The sequence below is a fragment of the Silurus aristotelis genome, assembly GCF_946808225.1.
Source record: "Silurus aristotelis genome assembly, chromosome: 27".
Taxonomy (NCBI): domain Eukaryota; kingdom Metazoa; phylum Chordata; class Actinopteri; order Siluriformes; family Siluridae; genus Silurus; species Silurus aristotelis.
The window spans coordinates 13,600,997-13,625,996 of NC_139600.1; the positions used below are offsets into that span (position 1 = coordinate 13,600,997).

Below are 25,000 nucleotides of genomic sequence, written 5' to 3' on the forward strand. Positions count from 1 at the left end.
ACATATACAAGTAAAAAACATATAAACTGCAAAAAAATGCCCTTCCTAACAACCTACACTTTTTGGGCAAAAGACACCTGACCTTAAGATTGGAAAAGTATGTGGTTTTTAAACATCCCATTCCACATTTAGTATGTGTAGTATGTGTCCCACTCTTCTGGGAAGATGTTGCACTACATTTTGGATCGTGCGTGTGGAGGTTCGTGCTCATTCAGCTACAAGGGTGTTAGTTAAGTCAGGTACTGATGTAGGTGAGGTGAGGAGGCCTGGGGTGCATATATATATATGTAGCAGTCAGGTTTAGGTTCCAAAACAACTAGCAATTAGCAACTCATTTAGGTTCCAAAATATTCAACATTTCTCTCTCTCTCTCTCTCTCTCTCTCTCTCTCTCTCTCTCTCTCTCTCTCTCTCTCTCTCTCTCTTTCTCTCTCACACACACACTCTTGCTCTCTTGCCCTCTTCCTTGCTGGCGGCTGCTGATCACGAGATGAAGGGATCAGTGAGATGAGTGCAGTCATGAGGGAAGGGTTTTAAAGTTTTTGTGGATTTGTAGGTAGTGTGAACAATGAGAGAGAGAGAGAGAGAGAGAGAGAGAGAGAGAGAGAGAGAGAGAGAGAGAGAGAGAGAGAGAGAGAGAGAGAGGGAAAAGTGATATCAGGTAAATTAATACATTTTTATATTCATATACTTTATGGTATTATCTGAATGAACAGAATTCGTAAGTAATCAAACTTTGTGCCTGTGTGTGTGTGTGTGTGTGTGTGTGTGTGTGTGTGTGTGTGTGTGTGTGTGTGTGTGTACATTTGTACACCTACTGTATATTTTTGCATCTGACACAGTGGTGTAAAGTTTATCAGTAAATGTACTTTGTTACGGTACTTAAGTACGTTTTTGGCTACTTTATCAAAGATTTGAGCAACTTTTACTCTCAAATAAAATACATTTATAATTCAATAGATCTGCTTTTTACTCCGCTATATTTTAATTGACAATGAGCGCTACCTGTTATATTTTGTAATCAGTCAGCCCTGAATATTTGGTTTTATTTGATCTAAAAGGATTTACTTTAATTGTATTTGTCCAATGAATACTAACTGTTCTTCTACTGTGTGACGTGAGACTGTAATTTCATTTGTGAATTAAAAATACCTTTTTGAAAGCTTGATTACTTGATTATTATTATTTGATATGTATTTTAGGAAATAAAACCTCACAAATCAACCATTTTTGTCTTTTTGCTAACATGTGTCTTGGTGTTGAGGACTAGTGCATCTTTAAGCCTACGGTCAATACGAGTCAAATACTCGAGTACTGTTCAAATCAGATGCTCAGTGACTTTCAACTTGTAATGGAGTAAGTTTTGCAGTAAATGTATACTTTTCCTGAAATATGGTTTTTAGGTACATTTTACACCTCTGGTCCGACAAAAGTTTGCAAGCTTTTAACTTCGAGTGAAGTACCATAGTTGTTTATATGCATCTATAGTTAACGTCTGCTAGACAAGTTCTTGTGCTCACTCATAGAGCTCATAATTTGTTATCTATCACCTTTTATAAGAAATCTTCAGCTCTGAAGTCACTTCTTTATCACAAACAGCTTTACTCCTGCTACTGTTACAAAGCTCTGACGCTGAAGATCAAACTGCTGGAATACACTATATGGACATAAGTATTGGGGCACCTGACTTTTCCAGCTATATGTGAATTGTATAGGATGTCTTTGAATGCAGTAGCATTACATTTTCTCTTGACTTGAACTCAGAGACCCAAACCTGTTTCAGCATGACAATGCTCCTAAGCTCCTTGAAGATATGGCTTACATGAGTTGGGGTGAAAGATCTTGAGTGGCCTGCATAAGTACCTGAACTTGTGACTGAACGAGCCTAAATCTCCACAAGCACACTCCAAAATCTAGTGGAACATTTTCCCAGAAGAGTGGAGGATACTAAAACAGCTAATGAGGATTAAATGTAGAATGAGATGTTCGAAAAGCACATAACAATCTTATGGTCAGGTGTTCACAAACTTTTTGTCCAGATGTTTATTACACACAAATGTAATCCTAATCTATTAGTTAATGTATTAGATGTGGTGTCCTGTGAGTTTGAGGATAAGGAAGTGATTAAGAACTGATAGTTTGGCAAATACAATGTTTGTTACCTAAAACACGACTTCTGTGTTTGAACAGTGTAGCGTCCGTGCATGTCGACACGATGTGGCAGATTGTGTTTTGGCTCTGCATGTATTCAGTGGCAACTTGGGCACAGTTTCCACGTCAGTGTGTCTCACCTGAGGTCCTGCGCAGTGGCACGTGCTGTCCATCACCCACTGGCCTGGCCAATGATGAATGTGGATTGAGAAGTGGGCGTGGCCGGTGCATGCCGGTCATTGCTGACAAGCGAACACACGGCCCTCAGTACCCTCATGACGGACGGGATGACCGGGAACGATGGCCGCTGCGATTCTTTAACAGGACCTGCCAGTGTAACACTAAATTCAGTGGGTACAACTGTGGACGGTGCAGACACGGGCTTAGTGGAGTGAACTGCGATCAGAAAATCAGTGTGGGTGAGGATCATACACATACACATTCTATGGGAAAAGAATCAATTACTCAAAGTCTAGAAGTGTTTTATTTATTTTATACACCTTTAATTTGCATCTAGTCAAGTCAAGTCAAGTTTATTTTTATAGCGCTTTTCACAACAGACATTGTCTCAAAGCAGCTTTACAGAAATCTCTAACAAGAAAATTTGACCAAATGAAACTGGATTTCCTGTTTCCATAAATATTAACCCCCATTGTTCATTATCATTCGCACCTTTGTCTGTTTAAATCCAGTGCGTCGTAACGTCAAGGAAATGTCCCCTCAGGAGAAACAGGCTTTTGTGGACGCTTTGATGCGAGCCAAAAGAACAGTCCATCCCCATCTGGTTATCTGTACACAGCGCTATGAGGAGCTCTTTGGCCTGGATGGGAACACAGTGCAATGCGAAAACATCACAATCTACAACTACTTCGTCTGGACTCATTATTATTCTGTCAGGAAGACGTACATGGGGGCGGGACAGCAGAGCTTTGGTGGTGTGGACTTCTCTCATAAAGGGCCAGGATTTCTTACATGGCACCGGTTTCACCTGCTGCAGCTGGAGAGTGATATACAGGTGAAGCAACACACACACACACACACACACACACACACCATCCATCATCCAAATATTCTAATTCTAAGATTGCAATCTATAAAACAACACAAAATTGTAAAAGATTCTGATAAGAAATTTGTTTCTATGTTACTGAACCTCAGAACCTCTATGTTACATGTTTTTGTGTGCAGGACATGCTGGGGAAGCCGACGTTTGCCCTGCCATACTGGAACTTTGCTATCGGAGGAAACGAATGTGATATCTGTACAGACGACATGCTCGGAGCCAGAAGCAACTTTGACGTGAACAGCATTAGCTCTAACTCCGTGTTCTCTCAGTGGAGAGTGATATGCGAGGACGTGGAGGAGTATGAGACACTAGGGACCATCTGTAACAGTGAGAAACTCTCACACAAGGACACACAGATCAAATATTTGTGACATTTAAGGCAGATATTGCATGCACAAATAGCTTGGCTATGTGTTGGCTCATAATACACACACACACACACACACACACACACACACACACACACACACACACACACCCTCTTAAACTGCTACAGATTCTTAATTCTTAACAAGATAAATCAAAAACTCATTATGCTCAGTACACACACACACACACACACACACACACACACACACACACACACACACTCACAGACACACAAACATAAACAAGATCTGGCAAAGATTAAAACTTACAAAATTAAAAAGCAGCAACTGATGCTTAGCATAGTGAATCCTCCTCCCTGCTAATTTCTTTATGGTTTTGAAATGAGCTCTGGCACATGGTGTATCTGCTCCCTTTCTAAAAAAAGACCAAGTACCAGGCATAAACTTCATCCCAGTGGCTGCATGGATTTTTTTTAACAAGGAAGTGCTGCACAGAACCAAAATACATTCAGAAATTTTGTAAAATGCTGTTCAATTAATATAGAAGCCAAAATTAGGCGTGAATGTTTTGAAATGCCTCTGGACGTTACAGATGGTGTCCTTTGCACATTTCAGTTGCATTCATGTTTATGCTGAATTACCTTTGTGATTGCAATTTGCCTTGTAGCCAGCAGAGGGCTAAATAACATGTTCACACATTGTTACAATTTCAAGAATAAATGTACGTGTATTTTCTGTTTTAGAAATGTTTCTCGATTGTGTGTTTTGTGAGATGTAAAGTAGTCATTGGAAAGTTGGATCATTTTAGTAATTTAGTTCTTTGAATCTCGCTCATCAAAATGAACAAATCTATTTTTTAAGTTTATTTCATTCCTTTGATCAGGAACAAAGTAAAATGTTACATTTTCAATAAGCAGATCACCAACACATCCACATACTCTAACTATGACTATAGTTCCAATAATGAATGTATTTATATATAATTGCTGCAAAAAAATTAACGTCTCCATTCCATTTACTGTACATAACCTACTGAGATTTTGCGATGCCTTGCTCATGCGCGTTTAGTAGAAAATGAACAAATCACTCTTCGAGACTAATCGATCTTCTGAGTACCATTAAAAACTCGTTCAGAATGAACAAATCGTTAACGAGTCATACGACTCATCACTTATTTAAAGTGGGTTCAGATACAAGTGGATTTAAATCTTAATAGAGTGAAAATTTGGGCATTATATAACTGAGCAGCTATGGAGTTAAGGCCCTTGCTTAGGGGCCCAGAAGTGGCAGTTTGGTGTGGCAGAGACAAAGAAACAAGGACCATAACCGGAAATGTAAAACACTGACATCCACAAAAGACAAACCAAAAGAAAGAGAGTAACTGTTGTGCAAGTGTAAATTACTGATGAATGAGAAATAAAGTTCAGCAGGTTGCAGTGGCTGATGTAGTTTGTGTCCATAATCCTGTGTGTGTGTGTGTGTGTGTGTGTGTGTGTGTGTGTGTGTGTGTGTGTGTGTGTGTGTGTAGGTACGGAAGGTGGTCCAATCAGACGTAATCCAGGTGGAAATGTGGCTCAGCCGATGTTACAGAAACTACCAGAAAATGAGGACATCATTGACTGCCTGGAGCTGAAGATGTTTGATACACCACCGTACTACTCCACTTCTGCCTCGAGCTTTAGGAATGCTATTGAAGGTGAAATACACAGATTCATAAAATTTCATATGAGATTGTAAAAATGTAATCATACAAACACACAATCTTCATCTTACTATTTGGAACCCAGAAAAGTAACATGGACAAATACTATAGAATATTACTGTGTTGCTAGGTTACAGCACCCCAAAAGGGAAATATGACCTGAAGGTACGCAGTCTACACAACCTGGCTCATCTATTTCTAAATGGTACAGGCGGTCAGACCCATGTGTCCCCCAACGACCCCATCTTTGTCCTGCTGCACTCCTTTACTGACGCCATCTTCGATGAGTGGCTCCGTAGACACCACCCTGGTACACACAAACACACAATGTATATGGTTGTCTGCTTCAGTGCATATAAATTCTTAAATAAGGTTTTGTACAACCCCATCCTGCACACACACACACACACACACACACACACATACACACACACACACACACACACACACACACACACACACAGACACACACGCACATTACGCCTCCTGGGTGTGTTTCAGGCACAGTCTTTTACCCTAAACAAAATGCTCCCATCGGTCACAACTGGCGTTTCAACATGGTTCCTTTCTGGCCACCGGTCACAAATGCGGAAATGTTCGTCTCAGCTCAGGACCGTCTTGGCTACAGTTATGAGGTCCAATGGCCAAGTGAGTGATTCTTCATTAAAGTATAATCTTTGTTTTATTTTTACGCCTGAGATTGAGAACATTTGATATTGATTATTGATATATCGATTGTTTGATTTGTTAATCATTTAAATTTAGTCCGTGTGGTCCGATCCAACAGACGAGCTCCAGTAGCTCATATTGCTGAAGAAGTTCATGCTGTTGATGCTCTATGTGTCAGAACTGTTTTAGCAGCAAAAGGGGTCCAACACAATATTAAGCAGGTGGTCATAATGTTATGCATGATCCAGTACCCACATAGCAAAATTGGTTTGGCCCAGTGATGGGACACACAAGTCACTTTCACTTGGCCCAAATACAGCAATGAATTACGGTACAAGACTGGAGCAAGTCTGGTTGCAAGAATATGGGATGCATATGGCTCATGGCACAGCCGTATCTCAGCCAAACGTATGACTAAAGCTGCCCCTACTCTCATCCAAACAAGTTGGTTTTACATGTCAGCCATGACAAAACCTTAATCTAACCACTTTATACACACCCTTGGCCCAGTTAAAAGATGCCTAAACAACAGTATTCTGAAATAAATATTTATTGTTTTATATTTAAACAAATTTTTTAAGAAAGAAACTAAAATTTTTCACACAATTTAACACCCAAACAGGTCACAAGTCCGTTAAGCTGTTTAACTTTCCTGATGCTCTTTTCTCTTCATTCTCTCTTCCCTGCCACCAGCCCAGTCCAGGGTAACATATAGCCGTCTTTTACTGAGGGAATCGATCTCCTTTTCTGTGGCCACAGATGTCAGGTGGCTTCTCCTCACAGCTGCTGAAACATACATGTAACATTTAACCTTCAGATGATGTTAATTCATAGTAACTCTACATTCCAAAAAAACAAGGTCAAACTAAATATATATATATATATATATAAAAAATAAATTCTAATGATCACTTACCAAACCGCTCCAATGTTGAGAAGTTCACGACGGTTAGTGAAGTGCAGCCTCAGGAGATCATTAGTGTTTGCTCACTTCTTCTACAGCACTGGTAGTTTTCTCATTAGATTATTATTATTTCTTTAATCTTGGTTAAAGTGTACTAAACTATTAACCAAACCAACCACCTTAATTGCAAGATTACACACCTACAACTGAAGAAAATTTATATTTGGAAATCGAACAAAAAGACACAAGGTGTAAAATTAAGTGTGTGACACTAAAATTAAAGGGTAAAAGCTGCAAGTAAAAACTGCAAACCCGTGAACCATCACGCTATTTGAATTGATTAATAAATAAAAAAATTTATTTCTGTTTACTTTTTTTTTTTTTTTTTTTTTTTTTACATAATAGGACATTTTAGGAGAGAAAAAATTTGAAAATTTTTTGTGCATGAAAAGTTGGAGAGAAAATATAAAACAAGTATAATGTTTTTATAGATTCTAAATGGTTTTATAATTAAATTACTATACATTTTTCATCTAAAATCACCATTATTTATAATAAAAATTATTTGTTCAATGTAACCTTTACACCACGATACAGTATGTGTCCCACAGTTCTATATTTTACATCTGGGCCAAATAATACACTTTTATTATTACATACATCTGGCCCATATCTCCACTATAACTGGGCCATGTTTGGTTCATATGCCGTAGACCAGTACCGACTGAATGACAACTGTGCCGGCTTCCTACCAAATCCGGGCCTGAAATCTTTGCTACCTGGGTGCATGTAGCTCAAGACCACATACATGGACTTCAACATGACTTGGCACATGATGCACTTAGTGTTCAATTCTTCATAATCAGTAATTGCAAGTTGTAGTTCATTATTTACATAGTTTGTTAGAAAATGTCACAAATATGACAATATTGAGGTTATTTATTTATTAATATTACTGTTAACTGGAGTGCTTTATATGTAGCAAGTTGTTATTTAGTTATTTGGCGCTCTCTGCTGGCTGCAAGGCGAACTGCAACTTTGGAACTGATTTGAAATTCCAAAGGACGCCAACTTTTAGTTTCAATATTCATATAGATACAAACACAGCCAGTGGCGTTTTATTACAGTAGTAATATAATTGTATTTTTCTATTTGTGCTAATAAAATTGTCCTGAAATGCAACGAAACGTACACATAAATATATTTGTTGGACATTTTTTGATTTGAGCTGAACTTTTTGTTGTTTTTCTCCCCAGCTCGGGCGTATACTGTCTCTGAGATTATTACTATTGTTATAGTGGCCGTGGTGCTGGTGGTGATGATGGTAGTTGGAAGCACAGCCTGTGTTATCAGAGTGCTTGTCTCACGTGAAGGGCTGGAGCCTTTGCTCGTGGAACATCTCCATCGTTACTGAGAAGACGATCGCAAATTTCATTATACAGCCTGAATATATAACTATTATTGCGTTTTTTTGTTAAATTAAGATTTTTATTTTGCCATCTTGTCATTTATTATTGGATAAACCAAGTCTCTGAATGAGCAACATCCATTTAAATACTGTTTTTGTTATTTTTAAAGAATGGATTAAAGAATACTATTGGTATAAGAGAGGAAAACTATCTACCAAGCGTTCAATGCGTTTTTTAAGAGGTTATGGCGACACCTAGTGTACAGAAGTGGAGGGTGACAATCATTGTTTTGTATGACAGCATAGTCTATTGTTTTATTTTTTAGCTTAGATTTGAAATTTGTTGCACTTTGAAAACACAATGATTATGTGATTATGTCGAATTGTTACTATTGCAATTATCATTTAAATGCATTGAAATGACATTACTTATATAAAAATGGCTAAATCAACGCTTGTATAATGTCATTTCACATCCCACATACAAGTAATTGAAAACGTTTTCAGGCAAATTAAAACAACTTTAAACTAAAGTTAAATGAAAGGCACAAATGGCACAATTACCTAGATTATGTTGAACGTTAGTTATAACCCTGCAGAGAAATGCTGGTCAAACTGGTTAAAATGTCATCTTTGAGACAGTGAAACCTATAACGCATCTGACTAAGAGCTCACTGAGACTCTTCATCCATGCTGGCAGTGTGGAAGTAAAAGCATGTTAGTGACTCGACTAAGATGTGGAGCAATCATTATCTCTGATTAATCCAAAATTGTACTTTACTTGGCTACATTTATCACTGCTCTTCATAGCGAGCAATGCATCAAAGACGCATGGTGGTGGTAGCATTGTGCTACGAGGATGCTTTTTTTTTTTTTTTTGAAGATACTGACAAAGTGGTCAGGATTAAGGGGGAGATCGATGGACCCAAATACATGCCAACGTTAGACGAAAACCTCAGACCGAGGCAGAGGTTCGCCTAAATATTTAAGACCCTAAGCATACTGTCTAAGATACACTGGAGTGGTGCAAAGCAGAAACCGAATGTTCAACCTATAAGGAATCTGATTGACTGTGTGTGCATTAATGATCTTCATCCAGCCTGGAGCATGATTGAGAAAGCTGGTAAAGCCAGGAAGACCAGGTGTTTTGCAGCCAAATTGAAAAGCAAGAGAAAATACATGAACAAGCAATAATATTACCAAACTTAGTTCTCTTTCAGAAAATGCTTTATTCAACTACTGAACCACTATAAATAGCCTACAACTTTTGCCAAGCCTGTTACAAATATAAGCGTGATAGAAAACAGTTCCATAAAGGAATTTCTGAAGATAACTCTTCAACCTTGGATGTCTTGTTCGTTTCGTTTAGCAACAACAACAAAAAAACATAACAGTTTTAAAAAAAACTACTTAGTGTTAATGAAATGATCGCGATACAAAGCAAATAGAACCGGGGACATCTTTGGGGTCCACTTTCAGTTCCAACTGGCCAGCTGTATCTAATATAATAGCAAAAAAAAAAAAAAACTAAAGAAAACATAAAAACTGTTTTTTTTTTTTTTTTTTTTTTTTTTTTTAAGTAGCTTTTATACTACAGAACACTTTGGCAGAGAAAAAAAAAAACGGTTAACATTTTCCAAAAAAACAAAAAAAAAAGCGCATGTCACAGAAGAGGAAGAAAAACATTCACTTCAAATATATTATAGGATTTCTTCTTACTTCATACACAAAACAAAAGCATTGTATATATTAAATATATCCTGATGGTTTTGCTCATAATAAAAGATTCTAACAAAGGCAAAAAAACGCAGAATATGGAGAGGGGATGTCAAACAAACATACACACACACACACACACACACACACACACACACACACATACACACACACACACATACACACACACACACACACACACACACACACACACACACACACACACACACACACACACACACAAAGAGACAACTTTATCAAGTTCTGAGGTTAGGGTTAATGTATGTATGTATATATATATATATATATATATATATATATATATATATATATATATATATATATATATATATATATATACATGTGTGTATATATATATATACATATATATGTGTGTGTGTGTGTGTGTGTGTGTGTGTGTGTGTGTGTGTGTGTGTGTGTGCATGTGTTGTTTGCTCCAGTGTGACTCAGTCAAAGGTTATACTCAACAAACCACAATCTGTCATAATAATAACATCAAAACATTAAGCTAAAGCAAAAAAAAAAAAGCAAAAAAGGAAGAAAAAACCCAATAACAAACAAATTCTTCACCTTTAGTCTAAAAAAAAGAAGAGTGAGAAAGAGAAGAGATAAAACTCACACATAACTACACGATGTTGTGTGGTTGTTATAAATAGAGAAGGTGGCCACTCGTTCATCTTTACGCCCACTTTAAGGTTTATTGACGATCTGCTAGCACATCAAGACACGATCCCTCAGCACAATGCCATCTCAACTTTTTCTTTGTACATACAGTAAGGCACTGTTCAAAGGTTCAAAAAAATTATTGGACGGAACCGCGCACGGTTATTCGAACCTTCATTTTCGGATGTACAAATATAAATTAATGGATGCAATATGAACTCTTAACATCAACATCTTTTAATGTTGTCATTCCGGCCGTATACTGAACGCCGTGACACTGCTGATGCAAACAGCAAGCGCAAAAATACACTAAAATCATACGGTAAGAACATTTCAGAATATAAAGCCATTCATCAAAAGATCTGCTGCAGTCATAAACACTGACTTTCGCTCTTCCCAGACCTCACAATAACTTTTTTTCTGCTTGTATACTGCACACTGTAGCTTCCCTTTTGAGCCTCGTCATGGAGTCTAAAAGCACTAGATACTTCCTTCACTGTGCTCATAAGAACAGACTGAATCCTAGTGTTCTTTATAGATGGAATGACAGTCGTATGCATAGAAAATCTTTTTTTTTTTTTTCCAGTGTAAAGGAATTAAAAAAATGGAACAGTATGAACAGTAAGTCCTACGTCAAGGACGAATACAAAACAGCTTCTATACGTTAGTTCACTAGAAAGAAAAATCACTTAACTACACAAACAAAGAAAAAAAATATGCACTGATTTCAGGAAAGTGCCAGAAAATGGGGGAATTTACCTCTGATGTTTTTTTATTTTTTTATTTTTTGAAAGCTGAGAAAACCATGAGTTATAGGATCATTTGTAAGGACACAAGTTGTATAACCTGAGCATGCAAGTTCATACGTTTAATACGTGGCTTAAGTATTTAGCAGGAGCGAGTAAAGGGGTGAAGAAAACCATCAAAAGTTGCTCAAGCTGAATAGTAATGGTGTATATGTGCCATAACTCCAGTGACTCCACCGCTCACTCTGGCTCAATTCAGCTTTATGCTCAGGGTCCTGTCTCTTTAATACATAATAACCATGAGTTAAGTGTCCAGGAACTAGATTTTAAGATGCTTCTTTCATGGCCATGTAATAAATTTTGTGCAGTTGATAATTGAAAACTTGATATATACGTGAACACGTCAAGTGCACGTCATCCCCGGAAAATAAGGGGAATCGCAAAACTACTTCAACATCTGACATAAAAAAACCTGCTTATTTCGATGAGAAGAATTACATTATAGAGGAACATGTTTTAGTGACGTTACATGTGTGTCACGTGCACGTGAAATCCCCCGACAACAGTGGAATCACAAAACTACCCAAACATAGACATGGGACATATCAAAACGCTTGACTGACTGAGCAGAATTGCACTTTGGGAATTCTAGTGATGTCACAAATGCACGTAGACAAGCAGAGACTCAAATGTGCAACGCTCTTTCAGATCAAAGTTATCTATTTAAAAATCCATCATAAAATCTCAATTTTGTTCAGTCTCAATTTTTTTACATTCAGAATTTAAAAAAAGCCACCGTGCAAAAATCCAAAATGACAACAAAATAAATTCTGTTTTGGTTCTTCAACCAATCATCGAACCGACATGCTGTTACTTCAAAAACGTCTGTTGAAAGAGGTATTGCAGTTCGCTACTACACGGCTATATTAAGGCTATGAAGTAAGTGTGTGTGCTCAAACATGGCAGCTTTCTAATGTGTCTCATAACATGGTGCGTTTTTATTATGAATATTATTATTATTTTCTAATATATATATATATATATATATATATATATATATATATATATATATATATATATATATATATATATATATATATATATATAAAAAGCTACAAAAAGAGGTTTCTGTCCAAGAAAAAGAAAAAACTCACATTAAAAGCGCACCTGAAAACCTTCAAATTACTAAACAGCTGTCTAAATGGGCCATGAGCAATTTGACAAAAGGGAATATAGTAAAAAATATATAACACACAATATCATGTATTCAAATAAAATGAGAAGTAAAAGAATTAGTCAGGAATTATAATTATTACTATTACCCAAGCAAATAAGTGGGTAGAATATGAAACACACACACACAAACACACACAAACACACACACACACACACACACACACACACACACACACACACACACACACACACACACACACACACACACACACACACAAAGATAGATAAAACACTTGGAAATCCTGTTTGTGTTAAAACATCACAACTTGTCCATAAATCTATCCTTCAGTGGTCACTTAGTTTTCTGCTCTGCAGTTTTTTTGGTCTGTTTTATTTTCTTTTTTTTCAAGAAACTAATAAAGAATTATAAAGATTATAGAAAATATGCTGTATTTCAGGTTGGGAGAGAATACATTTCATCTGTGTTCTTCACAGTCACAGAGACAGGAGGGATTTTTGTTTTGTTTTGTTTTGTTTCCAGATTTTTCTGGAAGTCTGGAGTGTAAATGGTACAGAAAAGCAAGTATTATTTCAGGTTTAGTTCTTTTGACAGAAAATGCTGCTGTTGTTTTTTTTTTTAAGATTAGGATTAAGGACTCTTACAGCAATATAATACTTCTCTATATTTATTTTTTTTTTTTTAAATAATGCTATCTGGAAGGTAGAACAAGCTACCGATGTGCACTTAAGGCATGCCGGATCCGTTTAGATTGTGCAGTGGAAGAAAAAGAAATCAGGTATAAACACATTGGACTTGTTATAAAGAGTCAGGGATGTGTCTTATGAGCTGGATGCTTTACTATTAGCATGTAAGCGCATTTTTTTTTACCCATAGCAATAGTCACCTTGCTTTTTTGTTTGACTGAAAGACGACTCGTCCATGTAGACAGGACAATAAGAGCTTGAGATGAGACTGCATCAGTAGGATGAAATAAAGAACATGTTTCCTCTCGCTCCAGAGAGAAAAGAATCAGCACATCTGATATCAGCAGGCCACAACTGGTGTTTCCAGTCTGTGTCAGTTTGGACCGAGGAGATTGGTGACTCATGCATTTTGTTGCACTCCAGTCAGATCTTGTGCTTAATTGCATGGGTTTAGGAGGAGATCAGTAGTTCTACACAAGGTCAGTGTTAAGCGAGTCAAGGTCAGTGTGTGTCTGGTCAGTAGGTCTGCTAGATCTTGAGGATGCAGCGGGCGGAAAGGTCTGAGATACACAATCTAAACACACAATAGTGGTGGGGAAAAGTACTTTTGTAACAATTTTCTACCAGAATGGGCAAAAATGCTAATAATGCATCATAACCCTCTAATAACTCATTCATCTTCAGTAACCGCTTTTTCCTTGGCAAGGCTGCGGCAGATCTACCGGAGTCTATCCACACACACACACACACACACACACACACACACACACACACACACACACACACACACACACACACACACACACACACAGACACACAGACACACAGACACACACTCATAACCATTCATTCATACCTTATGTTCTTTCTGACATGAAGTTGTGTTTTTTGTTTTTGTTTTAGTTTTTTTTTTATCCAGAATTCCTTTGTGCATTAAATTGCAAAAGTAGAATCTGTCACGTCTCCATGTCTTACTCAGGTGTTTCTTTTAGTAATGTATTTTTTATGACAGTCACCAAATATTACAGTAGGATTTAGGATAATGAACAAGTCATTAATAAGTCAGGGTTATCACAGGTTATTAGAGATTTATAAGGCATTATTAGAGTTTAGAAGTAAAAATGGAATGTGGGCTTCATAGAAAGTGTTACCGTTGTGTTACTCTTTATCTTAGTGGTCTAGTTTGGGATTTGTTATATATATATATGCCCTTAATTTTTTTTTTTGGGCAGTTTTGGTCCTTTATTATTAGAACTGTCAATAGACGAGACTCTGTGTTCTGGGTGAAAGGTGTAAAAAGGAGTAAAAGGCATCTGTCTCAGTAGGTCGGGTACACGTCATGGAAAGGCACTTGGAAGGTGGCAGCTGGGAAAGTTTGGGGCATGTAGCCGGCATAACCTCCATATGCAGCGGCTGCCACGGCTGCGTTCTTCTGCAGTGCTGCCAAGGCAGCTGTGTTGGCGTGAGCAGTGATAGGCATGTAGCTCGCACCGTACAGACCGGCGGCCGCAGCAGCGGGGATCCGCTGGACATTATGAGCCACAGCATATACAGGAGTGATGGGACGACCCTTAAAGGAAGAGCAGAAAAAAAATCTAATTTTACACATACAATATTCACTACAATATATTAATTTAAACTATACAATTTACTATACATTACTTGTACACTACACTATACTCACAAGTATACACTACATGCTCCACTATACTCACAACTATACACTACATCCTCCACTATACTCACAACTATACACTACATCCTGCACTATACTCACAACTATACAATAAATCCTCCACTATACTCACAACTATACACTACATCCTCCACTATACTCACAACTATACACTACATCCTGCACTATACTCACAACTATACAATAAATCCTCCACTATACTCACAACTATACACTACATCCTTCACTATACTCACAACTATACACTACATCCTCCACTATACTCACAACTATACACTACATCCTCCACTATACTCACAACTATACACTATATGCTCCACTATACTCACAACTATACACTACATCCTCCACTATACTCACAACTATACACTACATCCTCCACTATACTTACAACTATACACTACATCCTCCACTATACTCACAACTATACACTACATCCTGCACTATACTCACAACTATACAATAAATCCTCCACTATACTTACAACTATACACTATATGCTCCACTATACTGACAACTATACACTACATCCTCCATTATACTCACAACTATACACTACATCCTCCACTATACTCACAACTATACACTACATCCTGCACTATACTCACAACAATACACTACATCCTGCACTATACTCACAACTATACAATAAATCCTCCACTATACTCACAACTATACACTACATCCTCCACTATACTCACAACTATACACTACATCCTCCACTATACTCACAACTATACACTACATCCTCCACTATACTCACAACTATACACTACATCCTGCACTATACTCACAACTATACACTACATCCTCCACTATACCCACAACTATACACTACATCCTCCACTATACTCACAACTATACACTACATCCTGCACTATACTCACAACTATACAATAAATCCTCCACTATACTCACAACTATACAATAAATCCTCCACTATACTCACAACTATGCACTATATGCTCCACTATACTCACAAATATACACTACATCCTCCACTATACTCACAACTATACACTACATCCTCCACTATACTCACAACTATACACTACATCCTGCAATATACTCACAACTATACAATAAATCCTTCACTATACTCACAACTATACACTATATGCTCCACTATACTGACAACTATACACTACATCCTCCACTATACTCACAACTATACACTACATCCTCCACTATACTCACAACTATACACTACATCCTGCACTATACTCACAACTATACACTACATCCTCCACTATACCCACAACTATACACTACATCCTCCACTATACTCACAACTATACACTACATCCTGCACTATACTCACAACTATACAATAAATCCTCCACTATACTCACAACTATACAATAAATCCTCCACTATACTCACAACTATGCACTATATGCTCCACTATACTCACAAATATACACTACATCCTCCACTATACTCACAACTATACACTACATCCTCCACTATACTCACAACTATACACTACATCCTGCAATATACTCACAACTATACAATAAATCCTTCACTATACTCACAACTATACACTATATGCTCCACTATACTGACAACTATACACTACATCCTCCATTATACTCACAACTATACACTACACCCTCCACTATACTCACAACTATACACTACATCCTCCACTATACTCACAACTATACACTACATCCTGCACTATACTCACAACGATACAATAAATTCTCCACTATACTCACAACTATACACTATATGCTCCACTATACTGACAACTATACACTACATCCTCTATTATACTCACAACTATACACTACATCCTCCACTATACTCACAACTATACACTACATCCTGCACTATACTCACAACTATACACTACATCCTGCACTATACTCACAACTATACAATAAATCCTCCACTATACTCACAACTATACACTACATCCTCCACTATACTCACAACTATACACTATATGCTCCACTATACTGACAACTATACACTACATCCTCCACTATACTCACAACTATACACTATATGCTCCACTATACTGACAACTATACACTACATCCTGCACTATACTCACAACTATACACTACATCCTCCACTATACTCACAACTATACACTACATCCTCCACTATACTCACAACTATACACTACATCCTCCACTATACTCACAACTATACACTACATCCTGCACTATACTCACAACTAAACAATAAATCCTCCACTATACTCACAACTATACACTACATCCTTCACTGTACTCACAACTATACACTACATCCTCCACTATACTCACAACTATACACTACATCCTACACTATACTCACAACTATACAATAAATCCTCCACTATACTCACAACTATACACTACATGCTCCACTATACTGACAACTATACACTACATGCTCCACTATACTCACAACTATACACTATATGCTCCACTATACTGACAACTATACACTATATGCTCCATTATACTGACAACTATACACTACATGCTCCACTATACACTATATGCTCCACTATACTCACAACTATACACTATATGCTCCACTATACTCACAACTATACACTATATGCTCCACTATACTCATAACTATACACTATATGCTCCACTATACTCACAACTATACACTACATCCTCCACTATACTCACAACTATACACTACATCCTCCACTATACTCACAACTATACACTACATCCTTCACTATACTCACAACTATGCACTACATCCTCCACTATACACTACATCCTCCATTATACTCACAACTATACACTATATGCTCCACTATATTTACAACTATACACTATATGCTCCACTATACTCACAACTATACACTACATGCTCCACTATACTCACAACTATACACTACATCCTCCATTATACTCACAACTATACACTACATCCTCCACTATACTCACAACTATACACTATATGCTCTACTATACTCACAACTGTACACTACATGCTCCACTATACTCACAACTATACACTACATCCTCCATTATACTCACAACTATACACTACATCCTCCACTATATTTACCACAATACACTATATGCTCCACTATACTCACAACTATACACTATATGTTCCACTATACTCACAACTATAAACTATATGTCCACTATACTCACAACTAAACACTACATCCTCCACTATACTCACAACTATACACTACATACTCCACTATACTCACAACTATACACTATATGCTCCACTATACTCACAACAATACACTATATGCTCCACTATACTCAAAACTATACACTATATGCTCCACTATACTCACAACTATACACTATATGCTCCACTATACTCACAACTGTACACTACATGCTCCACTATACTCACAACTATACACTTCATGCTCCACTATACTCACAACTATATGCTACAATATACTTACAACTATACCACATCATATTTACATCAAATACACAATATACTTACTTCGAATAATAACTACGAGCTATTTTATACTTACTTCATCTATACGCTATACGCTATAAGCTACACTATATATTCAATCCTGTATTTTGTATTAACATCCATATCGTACAATATTTTCAATTGTCTTATTTGCTGTTTTGAGGTAACAATTTAGTTCTATTGGACCAAGTTAATGCTTATTTCAGTTAAAAGCTCTATTTTAACACAATTAACCTACAAACATAATTAAGCTGCTATCACATGATCGTAATTGTGCATACAAACATAGACCTATCGACTCTAAAACAAGCCTTTACAGCAATAACAGGCACAATAAAATTGCTGTACTTAGGTCTCATGCTGTGATTATATCCTGCTGACCTGATGTTTGCCTGAGAAAAACAACTGCAATGTTCGTTTTATCTGTAGCAATATCAAGGGTATGTACAAAAACACAAGAAATACCAGATATGCAGGAAACGCATTCACATGCAGTGCAGTTCACCTGCTTATAGACATGATACAACAGGTATGAAGCTGCCAAGGTGTTCATTAACAAAAATGTAAGGAATTACTACAGTGTAGCCATGAGACACTGAAGTTGCTTAATATCACACGAACTTCAAAGTTACAACAATTTGTTATTTTTATTAGCAGCCTTAATTATTATTAGTGGCCACAGATGTGTCATGTAATGTTGTGTTTCAGATTCCATTCACCAGCAGTTACTAGATATCTGTGGTTTGGTGTAGCTTTAGTAAACACTGAAATCCCGGCAGGACGGTTTACCTGAAAGGGTGGAGGTGTCGAGACGGCAGGAATGACTGCAGCAGTCGAGGGAGCGGCAGAAGGATCGTGTTGAAGAGCGAGGGGATTAATCAAATGCTCCACTTGGTGGATTTTTCCGTCCTCCACCAGTTTAGTAGCAGCAGGTGCAGCAGAGAACATAGCAGGGTACTGTGCACCGAGAGTTGGTAGAGTCACTGTGTCCACACACACACACACACAAACACACACACACACACACACACACACACACACACACACACACACACACACAGAACACAATGTTACAAACCAAATTATGTACTTAAAACTTTAGAGATTAGAGATTCAATTTCCTGCACCATTTAAAAGTTATCTACAGTACTTGATGGTAGAAATACCAGGTAGATTATTTAGCACACAGATAATCTTGTCAGAATCTTTTGGTATGTGGGAAGACTGGCAAATAAAGTAAACTAAACTGAAGAAATTTCAGGGCAAATAACCTTCTGCTTACTGTATACATTCAACACAACATCAAAAAAAAAAAAAATTCTACCTAGATTACCTAGCTAGTGTACCTAGCTATTTCCTAGCTAACAATACCGTATAGACAAAAGTTTGTGGACACCTGAACATAAAAGTCATGTGCTTTTGAACATCCCAGTCCACATTCCATCCCATTTTCTATTATAATAACTTCCACTCTGCTGGGAAGATTTTCTGCTAGACTTTGGTGTGTGTGTGTATGTGGAGATTTGTGCTAATTTATCAACAAGGGTGTTAGTAAAGTCAGGTACTGATGTTGGTGAGGTGATGAGGCCTAGGGTGCAGTCAGCATTAACATTCATCACAAAGGTGTTCAGTAATGTTAAGTTCAGAGCTCTTAATCAGGTCAATCAAGATCTTTTACTCCAACCCATGTAAAGCATGTCTTATAGGTTTGGGTCTTCTAGCTCAAGTGCAGGTAAAATGTAATGCTGCCACACCGAGAGATGTCCTATACAATTGTGTGCCTCCACCAATACTTTTGTCTATATAGTGTTACTATATTACATCAGCCATTGTAGTTACCCTCATTAAAATATTTTTACGTTTTACATACAAACGATACACACGGATTCGATTAACTTTTTGACATTATTAAGAATATTCCCAATAAATAATTCCTCTGCCATGTAATATAGTTTACAGCATGCTTTGGTTGCTGCACACCCTCAGCCAATCAGATATTAGAATCAAAATGATACAATACCTAATTATGATTTGTTCACCCCTGTTTATTCTCACATTCTAGTACATTATTGATTTACTGTTTATGATAAATATATAATGTAAAGCCCTGATGTCGCAGGCCAACAATAAAAAAAAATAAAAAAAATAAATAAATAAAATAGTTAAAATACTAAAAAGCACAAAAGCAGCAGAGAGTAAGAAAGAAAGAAAGAAAGAAAGAAAGAAAGAAAGAAAGAAAGAAAGAAAGAAAGAAAGAAAGAAAGAAAGAAAGAGGGAGAGAAAGAAAATGAAAGAAAAATATTTTAGACCTACATAACCTGTTCTTAGTTATGGCAAATGACTTGGCTTATGATTAACACACACACACACATGCAGGTCCCCATTGTTTCGGCAAACAAAACGTCTTTTCATTCCTGTTAGTTAATTTCGATTTAGGATCAGCAGGTTTAACCAACACCACAAAGGACATTAGAAAAGCTCTGAGGGATCAAAATTCTCAGCAAAAAAAAGAGGGGTGATTCGTAACAAGAGTAAAATAAAAATGATTAGCATCAAACACTTTACTGTCCAGAACAGACTGAATGGAAAATTTTCATGAAAACTGAATAGGAAAAAAGTCTTGAGACGAATTGTTTCTCTACTCCACTTCATTCCACTAGGGGGCAGCAAAGCTAGACAGGTTCTCTAATTAATCATGATTAGAATTTTTTAATTTTTCCGTTTTTTTTTTTTTTTTTTTATAAAGGTACAAAAAAGGTAAAAGATTTTCCTATGTTATAAATGTCTAATGTCTGCCCCTGTGGTTTGGAATTGAAAGAGCAAAGAAGCATATCTGGTTTAAATGAGTTTGTGTGTGTGTGTGTGTGTGTGTGTGTGTGTGTGTGTGTGTGTGTGTGTGTGTGTGTGTGCTTAAAAGTGTCACACTAACTTGTGCCAGGCTTAATGCCCACTGGATTAACAGCAGCCAGCTCCAGACTGGTCATTAGCTCATATGGTTTATCCGGCAACTTGGACTTTCCTTCATGGTAGCGGCTGTAAATGCCTCGGCCGGCAGAATAGCCACCGAGGTATGAGCCACGGGGCCCTGGGCCTCTGTTAGTGGCCCCGGCACGGCCACGGCCTCGTACAGTACCTGCTTGAAATACAAATGACAGGGGACGGTCTTCAGATACTCACACATAGAGGGCGCTGTTTGTTTCTGACACAAAAACACCTATCGAGCGACAATCATGGGCAAAAATGTGCATTTATGCATGGATGATTGCTGTGCCTCATTAGATTTTGGTTCAGTGTGATAAATTCGACTGTTTTAGATCTACTTTTGAGTCCATTTCTACAAATCTCTACTCTCATGTTGTATATCACATTTTTCTTTGCTGATTACTAATATTCTTTCTAAAAATTCTGCATCACAGAGTGAGTGGGAAGGTGGGAGGTTACCGTGTCCCAGACTGAGATAAAGCACTTACTGAAGAGGAATGATGAAAAGTGAATAGGAGGTGTAGCTGAATGTGTGTTAAACATGTTACATGATATGGGAGAGATCTGATTTTCATTCATGTGGAGAATGGCCGGTATGACATTAAAGATTGAGGAAATGCACTTCAGTGTGAAATCAAGCTCTCTGCTTAACCCAATAAATAAAAGATAAAAAAAAAAATTAAAAAAACATGGGGAAAGGGGTCAATAATTTGTGATTAGTATCCAGAAATGCTTTTACAACACAGATTGTCCCCAGAAAACCAGATTCATTACCCCTCTGTCTCAGGATCATAGCTGTTCCATAGCTACATGTTACAAAGCAGGTCTAAACCAACCGTGAGTTTTCAGATTTTCTAAAAGGAATATTTCCTGTCAAAAATGCTATCATGTTACTTCACTTTAAATAATGATAGTCACAAATTCAAATTTATCATTAGTATTGTAGTGCAGCAATCGTGCACAGTTAGAAATCTGACCTGTGTAAGAGGAAAGGTTATTTTAGTAACTTGATATAATTGCATGAAAAATGTAGGCTGGTGGAGACAAACTGCCCAACACAGGAAGCTTGGTAACAGCATAAACCTTTGAAAATTTATGATCCTTAATGATCCAGTTGTTAAGCAGTAGCCAGAGTTGCTAAAGTTCTTCAATGATTGTCATAAAATGGTGCACCATTTGTGCCACAAGAGATATGATTAAAAAAAAAAAAAAGAAAGAAAGAAAAAAAGAAAGAAAAAAAGGTAATGATCAGAGAACACCGAAACGTCACTTACCTTTGATGAAGTAGTCTCGGTTGGGTCCAATGAGAGTGTTGTAAGGATAGCCATAGTAGGTAAGAGTGTAGGGGTCACACTGATACACGTAATTTTGCTGAGTACTCTCACTGCTGTTCACGGTTCCCTTGGATGCTTTCTGGTAGCGAGTGTACTGTTCCTTGTCAACCGGCTTGGCCAATGTCACCTCAATGCATGACCCCTCGATTTCTGTACCATTCAGGTTGTCCATAGCCACAACAGCGTCATCCCGGCCGGTAAAGTGCACAAAGGCGTAGTCACGGATCTTCTTCACTCGCTCAACGCAGCCTGGGTTGAATTGGCTGAAGATATTGCGGAGAGTCTCCTCGCTGGTCTCGATCATCAAGTTGCGCACATACAGGATCTTCACCGTTTCCATGATGTCCTCGTCAACGTCGATTTCCGGTTCTGCCCAGTCAACAGCAATTTGGTGACCCCAAAGCTGCACATAGTAAACAGTCATGTAAAAGAGGATAAATGGCATAGAAAAAAAACCTTGGTACTTCTAACAACTGCCAGACTTTCAGTATATACCACCACCAGACAACAGGGATACCTAGTCTCGACCATCATTTAAATCCTTGATCACTAGAGTGTATTGTAATTCTCTCACTGACAGGAAAGATATTTACCAGAGGTCTTCACAAACCATTTTTTGGACACATGGTGTCTTACCTGAATACGCCCAGGCATGAGTTTCCTCCTGGCCATGGCAGCTGCACGATGGGACTCGTACTCTACAAAGGCAAAGCCACGATTCTTCATTTTGTCTGCCGCACTTGCGTACACGATCACATCCAGCACCCCTTCCGTCACTTTGGAGACTTCCTCCATAATCTCCTCACGCTTCTTGGTCTTGGGAATTCCACCAATAAACAGGCGGCAGTTGTCTACACTTGAACAAACCCCCAGCAACCGTCCAGGGCGCACTTCGTAGTTGTTCAGCTCTCTTACCGCATGTTTAGCTTCATGCTTTTGTGTGTACATGACAAATGCATAGCCACGGTTTTTGCCATCAAAGTCCATCATCAGGCGCATCTCGTAGATCCTGCCCACCGATTCAAACACTGGCACCAGCTCGTCTTCGTAAACGTCACGTGGTATCTTGCCTACGAAGATCTCACAGCCACGTGGAGGCGAGGGGCCTTGCCAGGCAGGAGGTGGGCCATATTTGCGCTGTCCATTTTCTTGAACCATCTTGTAGCCCGTACGTTCCATCAGAGCCACAAGAGCGGCTTCGTTCGGGGCTCCAGCAACACCATCTGGAATGGATCCATGGAGGACAGGATGATTGTTGGCAGGGTTCGATTTGGAGGAGGGGCTAGCGTTACTCATGGTGACGGCAGAGGCGGAGTCTTCTGCGGTCATTCTGACAAAAGCTTCCAATTAAAGCTGGAGTCTGATGAAAGAGTAGAATTTGGTTAGTATCTTACATTTCCCTAAATTATCTTTTCCCTTAAACACCATGGCCTGACGTGTTTGGTTCCTCTAACGCAACTCTAAATTGTGTCTATGTCTAATGTCTATGAACCTACCTTTTTCTTATTATTGATGTTGAGACTAAAATTTAGGTAACTTCAAAACTCAGGTAAGGTAAAGAAATGGCGCAACAACGACCTGCAAATGATGTGTGAAGGTGTTAAGATGTCACTTTGACGGCATGTTCGAGCGTGATTTCCTGTTTTGTACAGGTAAAACTCAGGGTATTGTAGAAGCTATCTGTGTAGCATGTTGAAACATTGAACAACAGGTTAGTTGAGTATGGAGGAGTTGTGTATGGTGGCTGGCCAGGTAACATGACTTTCCTTGTACTGATAATGGAGGTGGAGTTCAGAGAGAAAGAAATAGAAAGTGGAACATTTTGCAAATTCATAGAGTATGGACTTGGAGTTATTACCAGACATGTTTATGCTGCTAGGTGATCAAACTCATGCTTTACTACTTCAACTTGTATCCCAAGTGAATTCTGATGACAACAGCCATACTTTTAGCCAACTCATTTCTTCACCACCTGCTGTTTCCACATTCATAAACCCTGTTTTGTAAATCAACAGCTTGGTGAGTTACAGCTAGAATATAATGAAACGCCTTTACTTGGCCCCTTTGCCACTATACACAGACACACATTCACATTCACAAACAACAAAAAAAAAGAAGCTTAAATCCTGTTCTCAAATTAAAGCCGCCTAATAACGCCAGCTAAGCCGCATCGGACCTGCATTCTTTGGAACGGAAAAAATACCCCAAATACCCAAATCCCTTGGTCTGGATTTTCTGCTATAGCAGCAGAAAAAAATAAATAAAATACGTACAAATGATCACGGATTACATTTCTAAAATCCACCTGCCAGT

At 37.9% G+C, this 25,000-nt stretch overlaps 2 protein-coding genes across 17 annotated transcripts in view; one reads left to right on the forward strand and one right to left on the reverse strand.

The window, feature by feature from the left end:
* The first annotated feature begins 521 nt into the window (after positions 1-521).
* On the forward strand, positions 522-8,680 carry tyrp1b (tyrosinase-related protein 1b). Of its 3 annotated transcripts, XM_083532909.1 has the most exons (9): positions 522-720; positions 2,190-2,569; positions 2,843-3,165; positions 3,339-3,543; positions 5,074-5,241; positions 5,378-5,557; positions 5,749-5,895; positions 6,610-6,682; positions 8,077-8,232. In XM_083532909.1, exons 2-9 carry the CDS (start codon positions 2,215-2,217, stop codon positions 8,096-8,098), a joined length of 1,473 nt encoding a protein of 490 aa, XP_083389035.1. In that variant the 5' UTR covers positions 522-720; positions 2,190-2,214; the 3' UTR covers positions 8,099-8,232. The 3 variants fall into 3 exon arrangements, with proteins under 3 accessions (XP_083389035.1, XP_083389033.1, XP_083389034.1); XM_083532907.1 differs by lacking the exon at positions 6,610-6,682 and having other exon boundaries at positions 526-720; positions 8,077-8,680; XM_083532908.1 differs by lacking the exon at positions 6,610-6,682 and having other exon boundaries at positions 526-660; positions 8,077-8,680.
* Positions 8,681-9,437: 757 nt separating this feature from the next.
* The window catches only part of rbm47 (RNA binding motif protein 47), a 37,744-nt gene continuing 22,181 nt past the window's right edge, over positions 9,438-25,000 (reverse strand). For 5 of the 14 annotated variants that reach the window (XM_083532881.1, XM_083532886.1, XM_083532885.1 and 2 more), the window contains 5 exons: positions 23,324-24,047; positions 22,628-23,090; positions 21,301-21,507; positions 19,161-19,354; positions 9,438-14,825 (listed from right to left, as the gene is read on the reverse strand). In XM_083532881.1, the coding sequence (XP_083389007.1) occupies positions 14,574-14,825; positions 19,161-19,354; positions 21,301-21,507; positions 22,628-23,090; positions 23,324-24,016 (1,809 nt within the window). In that variant the 5' untranslated portion in view covers positions 24,017-24,047 and the 3' untranslated portion in view covers positions 9,438-14,573. Of the gene's footprint in view, positions 15,073-16,869; positions 17,243-17,744; positions 19,355-21,300; positions 21,508-22,627; positions 23,091-23,323; positions 24,048-25,000 lie in introns of all 14 variants that reach the window. The other 9 variants (XM_083532889.1, XM_083532891.1, XM_083532890.1 and 6 more) reach the window with 5 other exon arrangements.